This window comes from Pleurodeles waltl, chromosome 8, assembly GCF_031143425.1.
Source record: "Pleurodeles waltl isolate 20211129_DDA chromosome 8, aPleWal1.hap1.20221129, whole genome shotgun sequence".
Classification (NCBI taxonomy): Eukaryota; Metazoa; Chordata; class Amphibia; order Caudata; family Salamandridae; genus Pleurodeles; species Pleurodeles waltl.
Genome location: NC_090447.1, coordinates 460,237,932 through 460,257,518, shown reverse-complemented (window position 1 = coordinate 460,257,518; position 19,587 = coordinate 460,237,932). Strand labels below are relative to the sequence as shown.

The 19,587-nt window shown below is 43.9% G+C and overlaps 1 protein-coding gene across 3 annotated transcripts in view; it reads left to right on the top strand.

Annotated features, from left to right (window-relative positions):
* Window positions 1-19,587, top strand: part of TBC1D8 (TBC1 domain family member 8) — a 411,616-nt gene that overhangs the window by 237,578 nt on the left and 154,451 nt on the right. For 2 of the 3 annotated variants that reach the window (XM_069204407.1, XM_069204406.1), the window contains exon 8: window positions 14,221-14,382. The exons of the other annotated variant lie outside the window; for it this stretch is intronic. In XM_069204407.1, the coding sequence (XP_069060508.1) occupies window positions 14,221-14,382 (162 nt within the window). The remainder of the gene's footprint in view (window positions 1-14,220; window positions 14,383-19,587) is intronic. 3 annotated transcript variants of the gene reach the window in all.

The following is a 19,587-nucleotide window of genomic DNA, read 5'->3' as shown; positions in this document are numbered from 1 at the left end:
TAGGTCATTCCACCTCTTCCTGATGTCATCCCTTGTTCTGGGGTGCTGGCCCACAATGCTGACCCTGTCTACGACGCTCCGCCATAGCTCCATCTTCCTTGCAATGGCGGTCTGCTGCACCTGTGATCCGAATAGCTGTGGCTCTACCCGGATGATTTCCTCCACCATGACCCTTAGCTCCTCCTCTGAAAACCTGGGGTGTCTTTGGGGTACAATGGATGTGTTGTGAGTGATATGTGTGGGGTGATGTGTGGAGTGATGTGTTGGGGTGTGTTCTGTGAGATGCGTGGATGGTGTATGGGTGATGGTGTTCTGTGGCTCATATTGAGTGGGTGCTCCTGGCTTGTCTCTCCCTCTGTTAGCAATCTTTTTTTTCATTGAAAGGGTTGTTGGTAATGTGGTTGTGTGTTTTATAGTGGTCTGAGTGTGTGGCTGTGGTGTGTGTCAGGTGTGTGTATTTTGAATTGTCCAATGTGGTGTAGTTTTGTTAGTGTGTGTTTATTTTGAGTGCAGCGGTGTGTACCGCTTATGGTTTACCGCGGTTGAAAGACCGCCGCGGTGATTCGTGGGTCCTGATACTGTGGGTGTATTCTTGTTGCCATAATGGTGTGGGTTTTGGTACCGCCAGTTTATCACTGACCTTTGGTGTGGCAGACTTGTGTAGGTGTCTGTATAGTGGTGGATTTCTCTGTGTGGGTCATAATACCTGTAGCGGTATACCGCCGCGGTCACATTAATTTTGGCGGCCGTCAGCACGGCGGTAGGTGGCATTTACTGCCAAGGTTGGAATGAGGGCCATAGTGTCTTTTCTGTTAGTGCAGAACTTGAGAGTGATATTCTAAAAAACAGAATAGGGTGTGAATAACTACTGCATCCCTGACACCTTTTTAAGGGACTGTTAGTACCCCAAAAGCAGAGACACCACATCAACTACGTATTGAGTGGGGTTACAACAACCTGCACTTTCACTCTCAAGCGTTGGTGCACTGTACCAAGTTCAGGCATCCATGGGTGGGAAAATCAAACCTGATAGAGCTACACCAAAGCCTTAGTTTATACAGCATTAGACTAACACAGTGCGCTCATGGGATTGTAATCTCAAACAGATGTCAAATAGGACAATAGGAGAAAGAGTCCTCAGTGAAACCTTACAATATACAGGTTCTATCATGGAGAGAAAGAACCCTAGTTGTGCGCCATGTCTCAAATAGCTCAAAGTAAATCCTAACTTGATGGCACCACTTGAGACCCATGTAATCTCCATGCCTAAGCACCCCAGCTACAAGACTGCGCAGAAGGCTGCAGGCTTGTTAATTAGGAGGGCATCTGGTACAGGATCCTTTTCAACTATTCCTCCATATGATCCACGTGATGGACTTCAACCTATTCTGGGTCACTTGGGCATCATCAAGAAGATTGCAGATACAGTGTTTTCCACATTTTTATGAGGCATTTGGCCACCTTGGCTTTTCGGATACAAAGGGAATTAAAACACAAAAACGCTGAGCAAAGTGAAATGAGTGACAAATAGGTAATGAAGACTTACTAGTGGGATTAGTGGAGGAGATGAGGCAGTGATCAAAAAGTCACATTTAAGGCAAATAGTTTGTAAAAGACTCAATCGATGCATAATTCTCAAAAACATATTTTGAAATGTGTGCTGTGAGTGCTTATTCCTGAAATGAAGATCGACTGGCTTTGAAGAGGAGCCTTCTCTTTTAGACAGAGTGGAAAGTTGTTCTTTCTTACTAAAACTAAAACAAGAACAATTTATTTTTGGTGGATTTATTGTCCCCGCAGGCAGAGGGCAAAATAATAAAATGGCAAGCAGAGGTGTGGTAATATAGGAGTCTGTTAGTAGGATGACAACGAAAGCAGAGTGTCAGGAAGTTAACAATGAAGCTGGTATTCTTACTGTTCTCACAACCAGGGCGGAAGTGATTTAACATCATGATTACCTAAACTGCTCTACTTACCAGTAGCCTTGGCAGTTTCTTCTGCTTCAAAAATCCCTAAGGTGTAGGCAAAAAAGTTATTTCTTTCTTTGCCCTGAAGGCTTGCATAAGGTCCATGGGTCTCTCTAATTCTGAACTTGCATGTGCTATCGGAGATGGAATTCTTGTCTCTTGTTTCTGGTTACATTTTCCATTAGATACCCAGAGTAGTTCCTTGTCCCAGATCTTTACTAATTTCCCATGAAGTATCAATAAAATATCATGACCCGGTAAAGATGGCAAGCTCTATTCGCCATGTCTGGCACTTCCAATAAGCAGTGGCTGAGGGGGTGTGACCACTTTGTACTTTATGTATTGATTGCATGGTCTCTGCCAGACAGCTAAAACTCTCTCTGCCCAGACCCAAAACGGCTAAGGGGGAGTGCCGCGTTAGATCGCTCTGTGTACAGTGGTTATGTCGACTGATTGCATAAACTTTGTGAGACGGCTAAACGCTAGCTATTTAGACCTTGGACTGAGTTAGGACCCAGTTTTGCACCACAGAGCTCAGGAACAGGGGCATAGCTTGGTCAGTAAAATTAGGGTGGTTGTGCTATTGAGATTTCCCAAAAATCAGGCTGGCACATAGGGCCTGATTCTAACTTTGGAGGATGGTGTTAAACCGTCCCAAAAGTGGCGGATATACCACCTACCGTATTACGAGTCCATTATATCCTATGGAACTCGTAATACGGTAGGTGGTATATCCGCCACTTTTGGGACGGTTTAACACCGTCCTCCAGAGTTAGAATCAGGCCCATAATGTTAAAATACATTATATGACAAGCAGAACACACAAGAGGGGCTTATGTGGCAGTGGAAAGGAAGAGGATTGCGGATTGGTAGGGGCACTAAGTGAGAGAAAGGACATTTAGTTTGTGAAATAACCAACATTTTTGAAGTCTTTTCAAACAAAGAGAGGGAGAAGACTGTGTGTGCCTTTTTGCCTGTGTATATGTAAAACTTCCTGGTGAAATCCGACAGACATCTCACCATACCCGACTGGAAGCACCTATACCCAACTATTTATCACAAAATGCATTTATAAAGGGGGGTCGGGGGTTAGCACCCCAACTCCCCCCACTTCCGCCCCACCCAAGTAAGCTACACCCCTTCGCAGGGTCTTTTTCCTCGCCCACCTGTTCTGCACATTACAAGTTTCTAAAGACAGTTTCCATCCATCCCAAATACGAGCTACTAAACCTTTGAGCTAAAGAAGTTGCATGATGATACCAATAAAAGACATTTTAAACAGTTACAGAAAAGGTATATACTATTCCATACACATTAATCAGCAAAGATGTGTTTGTATATGTGTGCATGTGTGTGAAAAGGAAAACATACATGAAGAAATTAAATTGCTATTTTGCAAATTTAGAGGAAACTGAGTATGGACAGATGCATACATAAATCAGGTCCAGGGCCAGATCACGAACATCTTTTGCTGATTTTATTAAGTGTTCTAGGGGAGTGTGATTGTCATTGTATCATGAAATTAGATATGTGGTCAGGGTAAGAATATGAAAGTAATATTTGTGCATATTTAAGCAGTCGTGCGGCGACCGAGGGACAGAAACAAAACATGACAACAACATAGCCCTAGACCAAAATAATAGCAAAACACCATTGCAACAAAAACACTCACCACTTATCACGAACATATACAACACACCAGTAATATCCTGCACACCAACATAATATAATAGTACAACATAATCAGAAACAAAATACACCAACGCGACAACCAGACCCCAACAGCGTAACACCACAACAACACACTTATAAACTAACACAACCAAACAGCAGAACGATGCAGTTGTCTTTACGGGTTGTTGTTTGGTTATGCTTTTATGTTTTTTTGTTTTCTGTTGTTATGATGTGTCATGGTTGTGCTTTTGTTGTTGTCGTTTTTTGTGATGTTTTATTGTTACATTATTGTGCTGTTTAAGAGAGCATTGTTGTGGTAAATGTTGTGTTTTTGTTAATGTGTTTACAAGGCCCTTTTCTTTTGCGTTTTGTTCCATTTGTTCAATTGTGTTTTTGTTATATTATGTTTTGTGTTGCATTGTTATTTTTTGTTGTTGTTATATTTTGATGCAATCTTTGTTTTACTGTGTTGTCAATTTATATGTTTGGTGTGATGGATAAGTTGTACTTTGTTGTGCTGGTGATCTGTTGTGTAGTTTTTTCCACGTTTTTGTGTTAAATTATTGTATTGTCTGTGCGTTGTTGCGATGTAAATTGTTGTCAGTATTATGTTGTGCTGCATTGTGGTGTGGTAGTTTTGCTGGTTATGGTTCCATTTACTTGGGCTCTACTATGTTATTTGCTCTTTGTATTGTGTTATCTTATTCCTTTGTGGACTTGAACAGACGACTTTATGTTTTCATCCAAACGTAGCACGTTATTAATGTTCAAGTCAAACAACCAACCAAAGGTGGTAACGTAGCACAACTTCATTACCTTCACCTTTCAGGACTCCATGCAGTCCAGTCCTAGGGTGATCTTAAGTTGCCAGTACCGTGAAGACTGCCTCTGAGTAGCTCTCCCATTATAATTGCCTGTCAGCTGGTTTAAGGCGAGTGAAGGTGACAGGGCAGGGAAGTGCAATTCACCTTCTCTTTGTTTCACTCTTTCTTTCTTCACTGTCCTTTTCTCAATTTTTCTCTCATCGCCATGTTCTGGTGTTATTTATTCATGTTTTTCTCTCCTTTTCTTTCTTCCTCCTTTATATCCCCCTTTCTGTATCCCTCCCCCTCTCTTTCTTTCCTCCTTTCTCTTTTTCTCCCTTTTTCTCCACTTCTTTTTCTATTGCTTGTCTTCTCTCTCCTTCTGTCTAGCCTTCTTTGTCTTTCTCTTTGTTCCAGTTTTTCCATCTTGTATTTCTGCCTTTCTCTACTTTTTTCTCCTTTCTTCCTTTACTTCTTCCCCTTCTTCCTAATTTGTTTTCTTTCTCCCTTTTGTCTTCTTTTTCTTTCTCCTTCTTTCTTCTCTCTTTACTTTTTCTTCCACTTTTCTTGTTTTTTCTCGCTTGTCTTTTGTTTTTCTGCCTTTGTTTTTTCCTCTTCCTTTCTATACTTTCTTTTAGACTGCCTCTGCTTTTTTCTCTTATTCTGTATGCTTTCTCTTCTTACTCTCCATTTCATCATTCATTAGTTTTTTTTCTTTCATACCTTCTTCTTTCTCTTGCTCTTCTTTCTTGCTATCGTGTATTTTTCTTTTCTCTTCCCTTTCTCTTCATCCCTTGCTTTTTTTGTTTGTCACAACAAAAACAAACATTGGCAAAGCCAATAGGTCTGACCTCGACTGTGTCATATATGGCAATAATAAATGCATTATAAATGTAATAAATGAATGAGAATGTATGTATGTTTTTAGGTTTCACCTGTAATGGTGTTTGCACCAGTATTAGGTTGTTGTGTAATTGTGCTTGCATCATTTTCACAAACATATTGTATTCCTTACATACTTGTTACACACAGAAAGGGAATTCAGGCCAGCTTGTTTCACTATTTGCTTGAGATGTTATTAAATACATTACATCTTGGATCATCCCACATTTGCATTTTATTCTCATATCTTGCTATCAGCTTAGATCTGTCCTTTTCCTTTTGCTTTTTGTGGAAGCCATGAGTAACTAATTAATAGCTGAAAAGCAGACTCAATCATCACACATTAAGTTCTTTATCTCCTTCATGGTTTGTATATACAGCAGGGTGTTAAGGTTGAGCCTAGGCAGCGGGCATGCGCTGTCTGCAAGACATGCCGTATTCATGCCGTGTTCAGTCTATGGGCTTTAACCACACCCACTATTGCTATTAGTTCTGTGTGGTGCTTGTCTTAAACGTGTGCTTAGTTCGCTCCCAGGCAGTTTCACCAAGAGAACATTTTTGTTGCCCATCACACTACGTTCACATGCGTTCATGCTTCCTCCTGTTACAGCATGTGATGGCCCCTCCACCTGTCTGGGCATTCTTTTGGTTGTCCATAGCAATGTGATCACACCCTACCAGTGAAAACACTTTGCTTAGAAAGGCACCAAAAGTTTCAGGTTTCATTTGTCCTTGGGCCTCTGCCCAGGTATATTTAATTGATGTTTACCAAGCCACTTTCCCTTGCACTGCCTTTTTAGAAATAATTGGCTCTGTGCGTGTTTTGCACCCTCCAGCAGACACACACTCATCCACTTTCAGTCTTCCTCATTCTAAAGTCCTCTACACAGTGTGGCAGCTGCTTCTCTGGTACCAGTAGTAAATCCTCATTCTTAATCCTATAGGCAGTGCTGCTAGCTCCTTCTCTGCTCCCATTGGTAATTCCTCATTCTAAGTCCTCTCGACAGTGCTAGATCTGCTTCTCTGGTTCCAGTGGTAAATACTCATTCTTAATCCTATAGGCAGTGCTGAGTTTTGCTTCTCTGGTCCCGTCGGTGATTCCTTATTCTAAGTCCTCTAGACCATTCTGCAAGCTGCTTCTCTTGTCCCGTCGCTAATTCCTCATTCTAAGTCCTCTAGATGGTGATGCTAGCTGCTTCTCTAGTCCCAGTGTAATTCCTCATTCTTAGTCCTGTCGACAATGCTGCAGCTGCTTCTCTTGTCCCAGTGGTAATTCCTCATTCTAAGACCTCTAGACAATACTGCAAGCTGCTTCTCTGGTCTTGTTGGTAATTCCTCATTTTATGTCCTCTAGACAGTGCTGCAGCTGCTTCTCTGGTCCCAGTGGTAATTCCTCATTCCAAGTCCTCCAAGCAGTGCTGCTAGCTGCTTCTCTGGTCCCAGTGGTAATTCCTCATTCTATCGCCTCTGGCCAGTGCTGCTAGCTGCTTCTCTGGTCCCAGTGGTAATTCCTCATTCTAATGCCTCTGGCCAGTGCTGCAGCTGCTTCTCTGGTTTCCAGTGGTAATTTCTCATTCTAAGTCCCCTAGACAATGCTGCAAGTTGCTTCTCTGGCCCCGTCTGTAATTCCTTATTTTAAGTCCTCCAGGCAGTGCTGCAGCTGTCTCTCTGTTCCCAGTGGTAATTCTTCACTGACCCCTGTCGGCGTTGGTTGCTCCCCCACCGCGCAGCTCCACCTGGCAGCTGTTGCCCCTCTGTGCTGCCTTGTGCTCCAGGTTTTGTGTTCAAGGCCCTCCTCGACCCGCAGGCTCCCACCTGCGCCTCCTCCCTAGTGATCCAGTGGTGAGTCTGTCTCTGCTTCCTTTCCCTTCTCATTTCTTGTTCTGTTTCTCTTGTTCTGTCTCTCTAGTCTTTTTTTCATTTTCCATATTTCTGCTGTTTTTCTTTTTCCCCTTATTTAGTGCCCCTTCCTTCCCACCCCTGCTGGTGCTCTGTCTCTGCGGCCCCTCCCCCTTCCAGCACTGCTTCCCGCCTCCCAGCTAACCAGCCACTCCTACCTCCCTACTGCTACTTAATGCTAGCCACTGCACGGTAGTTGAGCAGAGGCGCTCTGAGGCGTGCTAAAGGCAAGTCCATCTGCACCCAGACCACGCCCAGCGCCACGGACCTTGGCCCCCTGCGCCTTCCACTGCTATGACGCAAGCATCCTCCATGTCCTCAACACCGGAAGATCCAGCGCCTGCCACCTGGCGGCACCAAAGAACACCCAAAGCCCTTCACCTGCTGCAACTGCTTCTTCCCCTGCCTCCGCACATCTTACCTACTAACTGCAGGACCCCCAAGAACTGGACCCATCCACCTCAGCTGCATCCTACTCAACAATCACCTCACCAAACACGCTGTGGAGATGTGGGACCTGTTTGACTCCATCTCCTCCAACGTCATCATCTTCAAGGAAACCTGCATGACTCCCACCTCAGCCCAGGACAGCGCCACTGCCATTCCTGAAGGCTACAAAATCATCCACAAGGACTGCATCAACCAACCCAGAAGAGGCATCGCCATCGTTCACAGTAACAGCCTCCACCTCACAACTGGTTCCGACGACCACTCACCCGACATGGAGCAACTCCACTTCCAGAGCCAGACCACCCCGAACACCACCCTCCATGGCACATTCGTCTACAGACCCCCCCAGATTCTGTCCCCCCTTCAGCGAATCTAAAGCCAACTTCATCGCACACCACGCTCTCACCTCAATGGACTACTTCATCCTCTGCGACCTCAGTTTCCATCTGGACTATCTCAACGACCACAACACATCATCCCTACTGGAGAACCTCACCACCATTGGATTCAAACAACTGGTCACATCCCCAACCCACTCAGTAGGACACTCGCTCAACCCCATCTTCTCCACAAGCAACAAAATCTCTGTCACCCACACCTCTAAACTACATTGGACCGACCACCACTGGGTCCATTTCTCCTTCACCAAACCCACCGAACACCACTGCGCCCACCGCTACATGCGCAGAAGTTGGAACAAGGTCTCCGAAGACCAACTCGCCACCGTCCTCCGCCAAGCACCATCGCTGGCCTCCACGGATGCCAGCACATGAGCATGCAACTTCCACCAATGGATCTCCAACTGCTGCAACACACTAGCTCCCCTCAGGAAACCCTCCGACAAACAGTCCTCCAAGAAAGCCAGCTGGTTCTCCCCCGTCCTCAAAGAGGGCAAGCATACCTGTAGACAGCTCAAGAGAAGATGGATTAGCAGCAAGACCCAGGCTGACCACGCAGCCTTCAAAACCACCATCACTACACATCACCATCTCATCAGAGCCACAAAGAAAATGGCCATACAGGAATGCATTAACACCAACGCACACAACAGCAAAGAACTCTTCACCTTGATCAAAGAATTCACCAAACCCAGCACGGATACCACATACATTCCCCAATCACAAGACTCTGCGACAACCTTGCCATCTTCTTCCACAGCAAGGTCTTAGACATTTTCTACAGCTTCACAACCCAAGACCCTCCCACCTCACCCACAATGACTGCACCCAAAGGCTCCAGTTCTCAGCTGAGCCTGTTCAACTGGACCACTCTCACCACTGATGATACCCTAAAGATCATGAAAATCATCCACTCCGAAGCCCCGGAACCCTGCCCTCACCATATCTTTAACCAAGCCAGTGCCACCATTGGCCCGGACTCTGCCCCACCATCTACTGCTCCATCAAGTCCACCACCCTTCCGGAAGACTGGAAACGCACAGAAATCAACCCTCTGCCGACCGACGAACCTAAAAAATTACAGACCCATCTCACTGCTCCCCTTCCCAGCCAAAGTAATCGAGAAAGCCATCAACACCCAACTCACTTAATTCATTGTAACTAACCACACCCTGGACCACTCCCAGTCAGGCTTTAGAAGCATCCACAGCACCAAGACTGCACTCCTTGCCTCAACAGATGATATCCACATTCTCCTTGACCGAGTCAAAACCGTGGCCCTCATCCTCCTAGACCTCTGTGCTGCCTTCGACATCGCCTCCCACCACACCCGCTGCACAAGACTCCACGATGCTGGCATCCGCAGCAAAGTGGATCCTCTCCTTCCTCACCGGCTGAACCCAGAGAGTCAAGCTCTAACAATTCTCCTCCACTATAGAGATCAGCTGCGGAGTTCCTCAGGGCTCCTCTCTGAGCCCCACCCTCTTCAACATCTACATGGCCCCGCTCGGAAGCATTGTCAGAAACCACTGACTCAACATAGTCTCCTACTTCTACACCCAGCTGATCCTCTCCCTCACCGATGAACCTACAGCCACTAAGAGCAACTTTCACAACGGGATGAAGGTAGTCACTGCCTGGATGAAGGACAGCTGCCTCAAACTCATCTCCGTCAGAACCGAAGTCCTCATCCTAGGCTTCACAACCTCCTCCTGGGATGACTCCTGGTGGCCTGCAGTGCTCAGAGCCCCGCCACACCCACCGACCACACACGAAACCTGTGCATCATCCTACACGCCTCACTCGCAATAAAGTGCCAAATAAGCGCAGTCGCACCCTCCTGCTTCCACACGCTCCGCCTGCTTCGAAAGATTTTCAAATGGATCTCCACCGAGTCCAGGAGAACGGTTACCTGGGCGCTTGTCGGCAGCAAACTCGACTATGGCAACACACACTATGCCGGCACCATCCAAAAACTCCAAAAGAAATTGCAGAGAATCCAGAATGCCTCAGCCAGACTCATCCTGAACATCCCCCACTGCAGCCACATCACTGGTCATCTGAATGACCTTCACTGGCTCCCAATCAACAAAAGAATCACCTTTCATGCTACTCATGCACGCCTATAAGGCCCTCCACAACATTGGATTTGCATAATTTAACCACTGCCTGTTCTTCTACACACCCACCAGACATCTCTGCTCTGCCCAACTTGCCCTGGCCACCATTCCTAGGATCTGCATGAACTCGACTGGAGCAAGATCCTCCTACCTCGCTGTGCAAACCTGGAACACTCTACTGCTATATCTCATGCAATCACCCTCACTGTCTCAATTCCAGAAGGACCTTAAGACCTGGCTCTTTGACTAAACTGCAACATCCCTCTCCCCTAGCGCCTTGAGACCCTAACAGGTGATTAGCCATGCTCTACAAGTACACTGATTGATTGATTCCTCATTCTTAGTCCCCTAGATAGTGCTACAGCTGCTTCTCTGCTCCCTTTGGTGTCTCCTCCATCCTAAGTCCTCTAGGCTGTGCTGCAGCTGTGTCTCTGTTCACACATCCACTATACTTCAAACCAAAACACATAGGTAAAAGACATTGTCATTTACAGCGCCAATAGCTCTAACTCTCAAAAATGCAAGACGTATTGCATTGCAAATGTGTATTTTTTTTTGTAATGCAGCTGTATTTTTTTAATTTACTTTTGTCATCGACAACTAGGAGACATGGCTCTCTGCACAACCCAAAGATGCAAAAGAGCTATGCATCCTATATACTGCACTGCAATGGAACCATGAAATCATAATCCCCAGAGTGACACTCACTTCTTAGCGTTGATTCCTAAACAAGAGCAAAGGGTCTACAATGATCCTAAGGACCCCAAAGGTAAAACTTTGGTGATGCAACTCTTGTGCCACCAGAGTAGGATTGGTGTACTCCAGGGGCAGTGTCTGAATGACTTAGTCTGTATTTACCCTTATCGAATCCCTATGTTAGGCATTAGTTCAGGGTGATTTTCAATAATCAGAAGTAGTTTTCGCTAATGGAAAGGTTTGAAACCCCTGTGCTATACCATGCTTTAAATTAGCATTTCTAACATTTATGTCATGTGGCCTTGCCAGTGGAGAGCAATTAGACGTGTAATTGGACTCATTTGGTATGTTGTGCTGTAACCCTTAGAAGTGATCCTTCACGGGACTTTAGTGAAGGCAGGAGAGAGTGTTGTGTCAATATTCCTCTTTACTGCAGAGAGTGAGCAAAGTGTCGCTCAGCCTGGTGATTGAACTCCCCTTATGTCCCAACAAGTGAAGTCTGCAGAGATTGGGAAGTAGATGTGGTTGGGCCCTGTGGCAGCTCTCCCCACAACACCCTATCTGCCTTCTCCCTTAGAGATGATCCATGCCTAGGTAAAATGGTTGTTATTCAGTCTGGTGACTGCGCCGCCACCCTACCCTGGGTGTTTTTCTGTGCAGTGAGGGAGGTGACGATGTCATGAGGCACCATGCCAGAGCTTGCCCTTTAGTCCTAGATGGGGGAACTCTTGATAGGCATGGTCATTGCAGTCCCAATAGTTCTCTGTCCCAAAGCACCCCTGAAGATTTTTGGTGGCCAACTGTTAGAATTCATATCTGACCAGATCATGTAGGATACTTCTTTATTTCGTAGTTCCATGTATGCTCCAATGGGAAAAAGTATATAAGATGTAAGTAGGTCAATAGGACACCTTACCAGGAGCAAGGACTTCTCTGCTCGTTCCCCCAAATCCCAACCAACTCACATAGGCAGCATTCCACACTTAACCTTCCATCATGCATCGTCCCTCGTAAGGACTGAGCAACATAGACATAGGACATAGATATGACACATCCCCTTTCCTTATAATAACAACAAAGATAGATGCAATGTAGCATTCACCTTTTCATTACAAAGCCATGATTATTGCACAACCACCACTTGTAATGCACTTTGCTACTTAAACTACATTCAGTGCAACACCAACCCTCATACTTGCACCACCATCTCTTGCAAATAACTTGTTTGAAACTGTTTTACGACTCTGTGGGTGCCAGATGTCACTCTGTAGGAGAAGTGCTTCCAAATACACTTTTCCGATCTGCATGAATTACATGTGGTGCGGGCAGACATCTTCAAAGTGTACAGATGTGGCTGATGTCTACAGGAGATGATACAAGAATGCAAAACCCAACTTCGCCTGAGCCAGGAATCTAGGGGTCATTGGTGATGACCCGATACCAGGTTACCCTGGACCACGCCTAAATGGTGCAGTAGTCCTCAATTGGTTACCCAGAGCAGGCAATAGCATCGAGGTAGAAAAGTAGTTTACAGCCTTACCTATTGGGCTGTAGTCAGTTGAACTGACACATTGTCTTACTCCAGGCCCTTCATTATTTATTTATTGTACTTATGAAGGGCAGTCTACAAAATTATCATCTTTCGGTGTTGGTGATCCAAAAGTTTAATTTTCATTTCCCGACAGGGCACGGCGCGTCACGTAAACACCATGTATGACATTGATTTGCTTGGTCTTAAATCCACAGAATTGGTAGAATATGTTTACTCAGATAACCTGCCTGGGTTTAAGTTTCACTTATCGGCACGGCGTGTCACGTCAACACCACGCATAATATCAACATGAACTCCCTCATTGAGCGTGGGTAAATATACATATTTATCAAGTCTGTTATTCACACACACGCATATTCCACCTCATCCTGAGATATATGTATTATATACTTCTGTTGTAGATTATTCACCTGACGAAGGGCAATGGCCCAAAATGCATCAGGATTATAATTGATTTCTCCAAAATATATCGGATTTAATTTCCAATTGGAAGAAATTTCGTTTTCGCCTTATGTTCATTAAACCATCATTGAAATTACACTTGACTACTGGTGATGCATGGAAATAAGTTGAACTTTATTGAAAACGAGATAAGGGGATAATACGTCTCAATTGGAGACATTGAAGTAGTGCGTCAAGGGGACACTGCTCCATACAGCAGTGCATCTTACACCTCGCTAAATAATGCCTTCCAGATATGTCATAGAATCATTGGGTAGACAGGCAGAGTGTTTAATATTTTTGGCACCGGAACCAAGAGCCTCTGGCCTGCATTCTATGGCAGCTTGGTTTGTGGGACATTAAAAGCAGCTGTATGTAGACACCAAAGGCACTGGTGGTGGAGTGATTTTCTCCCTCAGGTTAAGGGCTCTGCTCATCAGGCAACTAACGCCAAGCAGGATAGCTTTAAACGGCTGCTGTTGACTACAGCCAGTCTGTGACAACATTAAATTTAATTGAAGCTCATGCACGTGAATCAGCATTTTTATGTTAATATGATGGACATATCTGCCTTCTGTTAACTCTTGTTCCTTTAGATTTATTTTCCTCAAGGTGGATTTGGTCTTGAGGGTGGGCATCGCCAAAGATCGAGGCTTTCTGTAGTAAATAAGTCATTATGGTCATATTGGTCTAGATGCACATGCAGGCCATGATTGTCCAGTGAGGGGTTATGGTTTAGGAGGATCGGAGACATCCTTAATTCTGCTGGTGTTCTTGGTTTTTATTCTTTGTTTGTGTCATGGTTGGTTCATCTGCATGCCTATTGCCTTCATTGAAGATCTTTAGAGATCCCGTAATTGTATTGTATTTTCATGGCATGAAGTTGTTCCGTTTGCATTTTGATAAAACAGCACCCTGTCGTTAGAGGCACGCGGTTTCAGTTGCCTATCTAGGCCCTCACTGGAACTTGTGCGTAAATACTGTTTTGGCTCCAGTTACTGTTTTGGTCCTAATTGGGATTCAGATTCGGGCGCTAATTGCACACACATGTATTTGCCAGACTGACTTTCTACAGGTAAACCCCAGCACAAATAATGAGGGAAAACTGCATGAAAGGTGGGGTTGGGCACCTCGGAAATGGGGAAACTCACCTAATCGGTGCATCATTCCTCATTCTGGGGTCTGATATGCCGAAAGATTCACAAATGATTAACCCGGTAAAAACGTTGGTATTCAACATGTGCCAAGTTACCAACCGGAGTTGAACAGAACTTGAAGTGAGCCCTTGTGTGTGTGGTTAGAAGACTGTTCACTAACATCCTTCTCTCTGGCCCACAGAGCTCTCCCTTCTCCGGGGTGCGAGAGTTTGGCCACTTTGAGATGCCGATTTCAGAGGGTGATGATGACTTAAACGGGAAGGAAAACAACCACGTGCTGAGCACAGAAGCCCTGATGGCCGCCTTTCACCAGACAGGAACTGAGAATCCCGATGCGAGAATGGTATGCACTTGAATTATTGCCTTCCTGTTCCTGTTAAGAGCGGCACAACACTTTCAGGGCAGCTTCCTCCTTTGTCAAACAAACCTTTGTTTTAAGAAGGAAAAAAATAACCCTTTCCCTTTCAGTCATGTCCTGATGATTTTTTCCTGGCTTTATATCCACTGTTGCAGAGTTGTTTATTGTCACAACTGACTCTCTCCAGACTCTTTACTGCAAGTGTGTGCTGTATTTTTGTCACCCCTCTCTCAGGCCACTTCTGGCTGTGATTAGTCAATAGTTCAGTTAGCTGGCTGAGAAATTCCTAGAATTGAAGAGAGGACTGTGAACCACTATTAACGCCACAACTACTTTACCCCACCATCCTCTGCAAATCACCTCTAATGCTGTCTTCTCTATTGGCTGGGTCAAGGTTGCAAGAGTGAAGGATACTTTGAAAAAGTTTGGAAAATTGACTTGGACAATAAGCCAACCAGAAACTCTGTTACCTACTTAAAAGTGAAAAGTTGAAGGCTTTGCGGCCCTTTATTCTCTGGCCTTGTCCCTCCTGCACATTGTGTGCTTGGTTTGCTATTTCAACTATAGTCCTTGCTGGTTATTGTGGAGCACGTGTCTGCCATTTGTGATGGATGGATGGTGGATGTTGGTGGTTTTCAGAAACTTAAGGGAAGAGAAGTGCCAGAGTTTTGGCCAGATGTACTAAGCATTTGAACAGTTGCAACAATTCCGTTTTTGTGGCAATAAAAATGCAGTTTTGAATGTACTCAAGCCGTGATAGAAGTCACTAAATTATTGTCCGACTTTATGAAGTAGCTTTGGGAATGGATACCGATTAGTAATTTGGAGGGGCATGTTGTAGACGACCCTTTTCAAATGGTGAATCGGTATGTGATATATAAACATTTCGCAACCAAAATCTGGTGACACAACATTGAAAAATTACAGACTCCCTAGTTGGGTTGGTAATGCTTTCACAAAAGGGAATGGGTGCCCTTGAGGCTCCTTTCTCTTTGTGACTCTTCGAAAAAATGTTTGTCTGGGAGTAGACAGTGGTCCTTGAAACCACTGCCAAATCTTAAAGAAATTAAACAAAAAAAAGATTGTGTTTTTTTTTAAAACTCAGCCATGTTCCTTCCATGTTTCCTTTAAGGAAAACTGGCTGCATTTGGAAAAACAATCTGTATTGAGAGAAATAAATGCAGAAATAGTGGTCACTGAACTTAGCTGGCCACCACCCCTCTGCGAGTCACAATTTGCAACCTACCTAATTAATATTAATGAGGTAGATCAGCTTGCAAACCATTCCAAATGCAAAATTTTGCAAACCAACCTAATAATACATTGGTCGGTTCACAAATTCTACAATGGTCACAAAAATTCTGGTCGCCAACTGCAAACAGTGTAATTGTACATCTGCCCTAAGTACTGTGAGGAACATTTCTTCCTATTTTATCTAGCTGCTCCATGTTATCCTTTCTGGGGAACACCATACCAAGAAAGGACTGTTGTTGCAAAGAAACATTCTTTGGTGCAATAACTGCACTTTCAAGCAGGTTTAGCTTGACAAACCTTGACATGGCTACCATCTGTGATTTTCCTTTTTCAGGTTTATGTTCTACCTTATTTTTAGTTCCCTCCAATTCCAACAATAATGCTCTTGTATGACTTGTAAGGGATATATGCCAAAGCTAGAAATTATAGATGAGGAAGTGAATGTGTACCCTTTCTGTTAATGCTGCCTCCCAAATGTAACACCTAGCATTATGCATAATATTTTACTAGCAACCAGTGCAGTCAAAATTCCTGCTGGAGATGGAAAATCATTTTAAAGGGTTGTATAGAGTTCTTTTGAGGATTCTCTGTTAGGGTTAGTTGGAGAGGACAATCTTTTGTGCAGTATTCCCAAGATATTTACTTTCTGACGCTGAACTAATTTTTGCTGCCCTGGAACTTTGTGACCTTTACTTCTGCTAACCAGTGGTAAAGTGCTCGTGCTTTCACTTTTAAATGTGGTAAATTGGCATACACCAGATTGGCACATTTCATTTACTTATAAGTACCTAGTATATGCTACTACATGTCCCTAGGGTCTGTAAATTGAAGTGGGCTGCAGCAGTTATTGTGACACGCACTAAGTAGCACTGTAAAACATGTCTCCCGGTCTGCCTCTGCAGCCTAGGTATGCAGTTATACACTGCCATTTTACCCTGGCAAAATAAACATTTGCCAAGGCCTAAATGACTTTTTACTACTCATAAATTACCCATAAGGTGGGTCCTAAATACTTAAGGGACAGGGTGCATGGTATAGAAAAAGTAGAACATGTATATTTAATGTTTTACTTGTCGTGGTGGTGAAAATAAACTCCAAAGATGTTTTCAGTGTGTCATGGCTGGCCTTCCCATAGGTAAGCACTGGATCACACTATGACAACTTATAGTGCTTCATTTCAGTTTTGGGAATGACGAGATGTTATTCGAGGACTCGTTTTACTACTAATTTAAAATCCAAGTTAATGGTCAAGTCAGATTTTACAATACTGTTGTAAAAGTTGTTGTTCCCTGCCTGATCCAAATGTGCCTTCTGCCAGTTTCACTCAGGAGCTGAATGGCTCCTTGATTAGGTGTGAAGTGGCTCCCAGAGCTTAGTCAAAGGGAAGAGGGGTTGACCTTCCCCTGACAGGATGGCCATCTGGACTGTGCCCAGGAACTTGATTAACTTCAAGTGATGCATACCGTGTCACAGGCAGATGTGGCTCTCACCTGGGCCTGCCCACTCTATTGTCCCACTAGCAAGCCAGGCACCAATCCTTGTGCAGGGGGAGCTGCCCGCAGAACTTGGTTGAAGTGACAGCAAGGGAGGATTTGCCCATTCTCATAGTCACACTTCGGGGTAGGCAAAAGGAGCTCTGCACAGAGGAAGAGACCTTCTTCATTGTTAGTTTTAGGTTGTGAAGAGCACAATGAGATAGTTTACTGTATAACACACAGGAAGTGAGGAAGTGCTGCAAAAGTAGGCAGGATCACACACGGGAACTTTTACCCCATTGGTTAGGAAGTCACCAGGAGCTTCCCTCAACCACAGGCTGGCACTGGGCATAAATGTGGCATCCCCAGTGTCCCTTTTCAGTTACAACCTGCAGCCTTTTCCTGCTGGAAGAATCTGAGCTCAAAAAAAGAGACTAAATTAGATATCTTCACTGGGTGAAGGTGCAAAAAGTATCTGTGCTGGACCTTCTCTGGGTGAAAAATTCAAATTTCTTCTACTCGGAGCTCTCCTGCTAAATGTCAGTGGCTTCGCCAGGACCTCTCTAGCAGCGGCCAGACTTGGAGCCCTTCTCAGGCACAACCTGCCCGTTGAAGACTTTGGACCTCTGTTCCACAGACTAATTTAAGTCTAAGCTAAAACTTTTAATCAGGACAAACCTGATCAGTGCATCTGACCTGCACTCCATGATGGTCGGCGTAAAATTGACCCTTGCTCTAGTTAAGCACAAGCAGATGACCGCGGTTGGTGCTTCATGGATTTTGGTGCTATTTTGAACCGTAAATTTAAAAAATTCGGAACTCTGGTTCTACTGATTAAATTTTTTATATTTTGGTGTCATTTTATTTATGAAAATGTATTCTATTTTTTTAATTGGTTTAGGATATTGTCTTGTGGTGTTTTCACTTGAGTACTGTTTGAATACTGTATAAATACTTTACACATTGTTCCAAAGTTAAGCCTCGCTGCTTTGTGCCATTCTTCCAGAAGGTGAAGCACAGGTTTATTTAGGGACTTTTGTGGCTCACCCTGACAAGGATTGTGATCATTATTTGAAGTGGATTCTCACCACCTCAACTAATACTCCAATCTCTTAATGTGTCATTGCAAGGGTTCTGTTGCTGCACTTTTGTTACTCTATTGTACTGCATCTGTAATATTTGTTTCTCAAAGACCTGCTTTTAAAGAATATATTTGTGTTTCAAATCCCTGTATCTGATCTTTTGGAATCCTCATACTTTGTCATTATTGAAATCCACAATTTCATAAGACCGCCTTTAGATTTGTCCATATTGCTGTTCATTCATCCATGCACAGGATACTGAAGTGTTTCAGACGTTTTGTTCATGAGAAAGGACCCAATAAGTGCAGTAGTAAAAGGTGACACACATTGTTTCTGCTTAGTAAAGCATGCCACCTCTGTTATACCAGGCCAATATAGAGATATCCATGAAAACTACACTCTCCAGATAAGCTTTGGCTGGTTGGGTGGCCTCATCGTTTTCACAGGAGGGGCACCACTAACACTGTTTATAAAGTAGTGCATAAGTGTCTGGTTGATCAGGCCTTGGCCAAATCCCCTTCCAGAATAGTACCATCTTTTAACTTAGTCTTTAAGGCCATAGTGGTCCTGAGATAAATCCATCCTTAATATTATAAACCTGTGCCTGGGGAAGGTAGGGGCAAAGACCTGCTAATACTTCAAACAAGTTTGTATGGATGTATCTGGCTCAGTATCGAACATAGAACATGTTTAAAGTCTGAAAATCAAAAATGCCCCTCGCTAAAATGTACCCCTTTCTTCCAACAAAGAAAATTATTTTCAGTGATAACCCCTCTCTGCTCCCTGTGGTAACAAAAAGACCTAGCTTTGTTAAGACAAAAAATACAATGTACAAATTTGTAATAACTCTCTTACCCTCAGTACGTAGTTATCATCTGCCTCCCTAGTGGTAGATTTCAGAAACCTTATCCACATGACCAATTTCTCTCACAAGTTGGACCAAGAAAGTAGGCAAGAGGTGTGTGTTCCATGTGCAGCACTTGGTCTCTACCTTTGCATAATTAAATTATTGATAAGACTTGATCCCTAGTGGAGCTGCAAGTTAAATATACAAAAAGCAAACGTCAATGACAGAGGCAGGACTTACCTGGTAGCAAATTTCAGTTGCTGGGCCACCCAGAAAAGAAGAAAAAAAAAAGAAAACAAAAGAAAACAAAAGTGTGAGATTAAATAACAATATTGTTTCCAAATTATACTGCTGTGTAGGACAGAGTTCATATTATTATGCAGTGCAGCATCTATTCATATGCAGTACACAAAGAAAATACAAATAAATAGGTTTGTACATGCATTTGTAAACAGAATCTCACATTTCAAAGGACCAAAAGAAAGCGAAAAGTAACACTTGTTAGGCATGTTATCATCAACCTGTCCTAGCT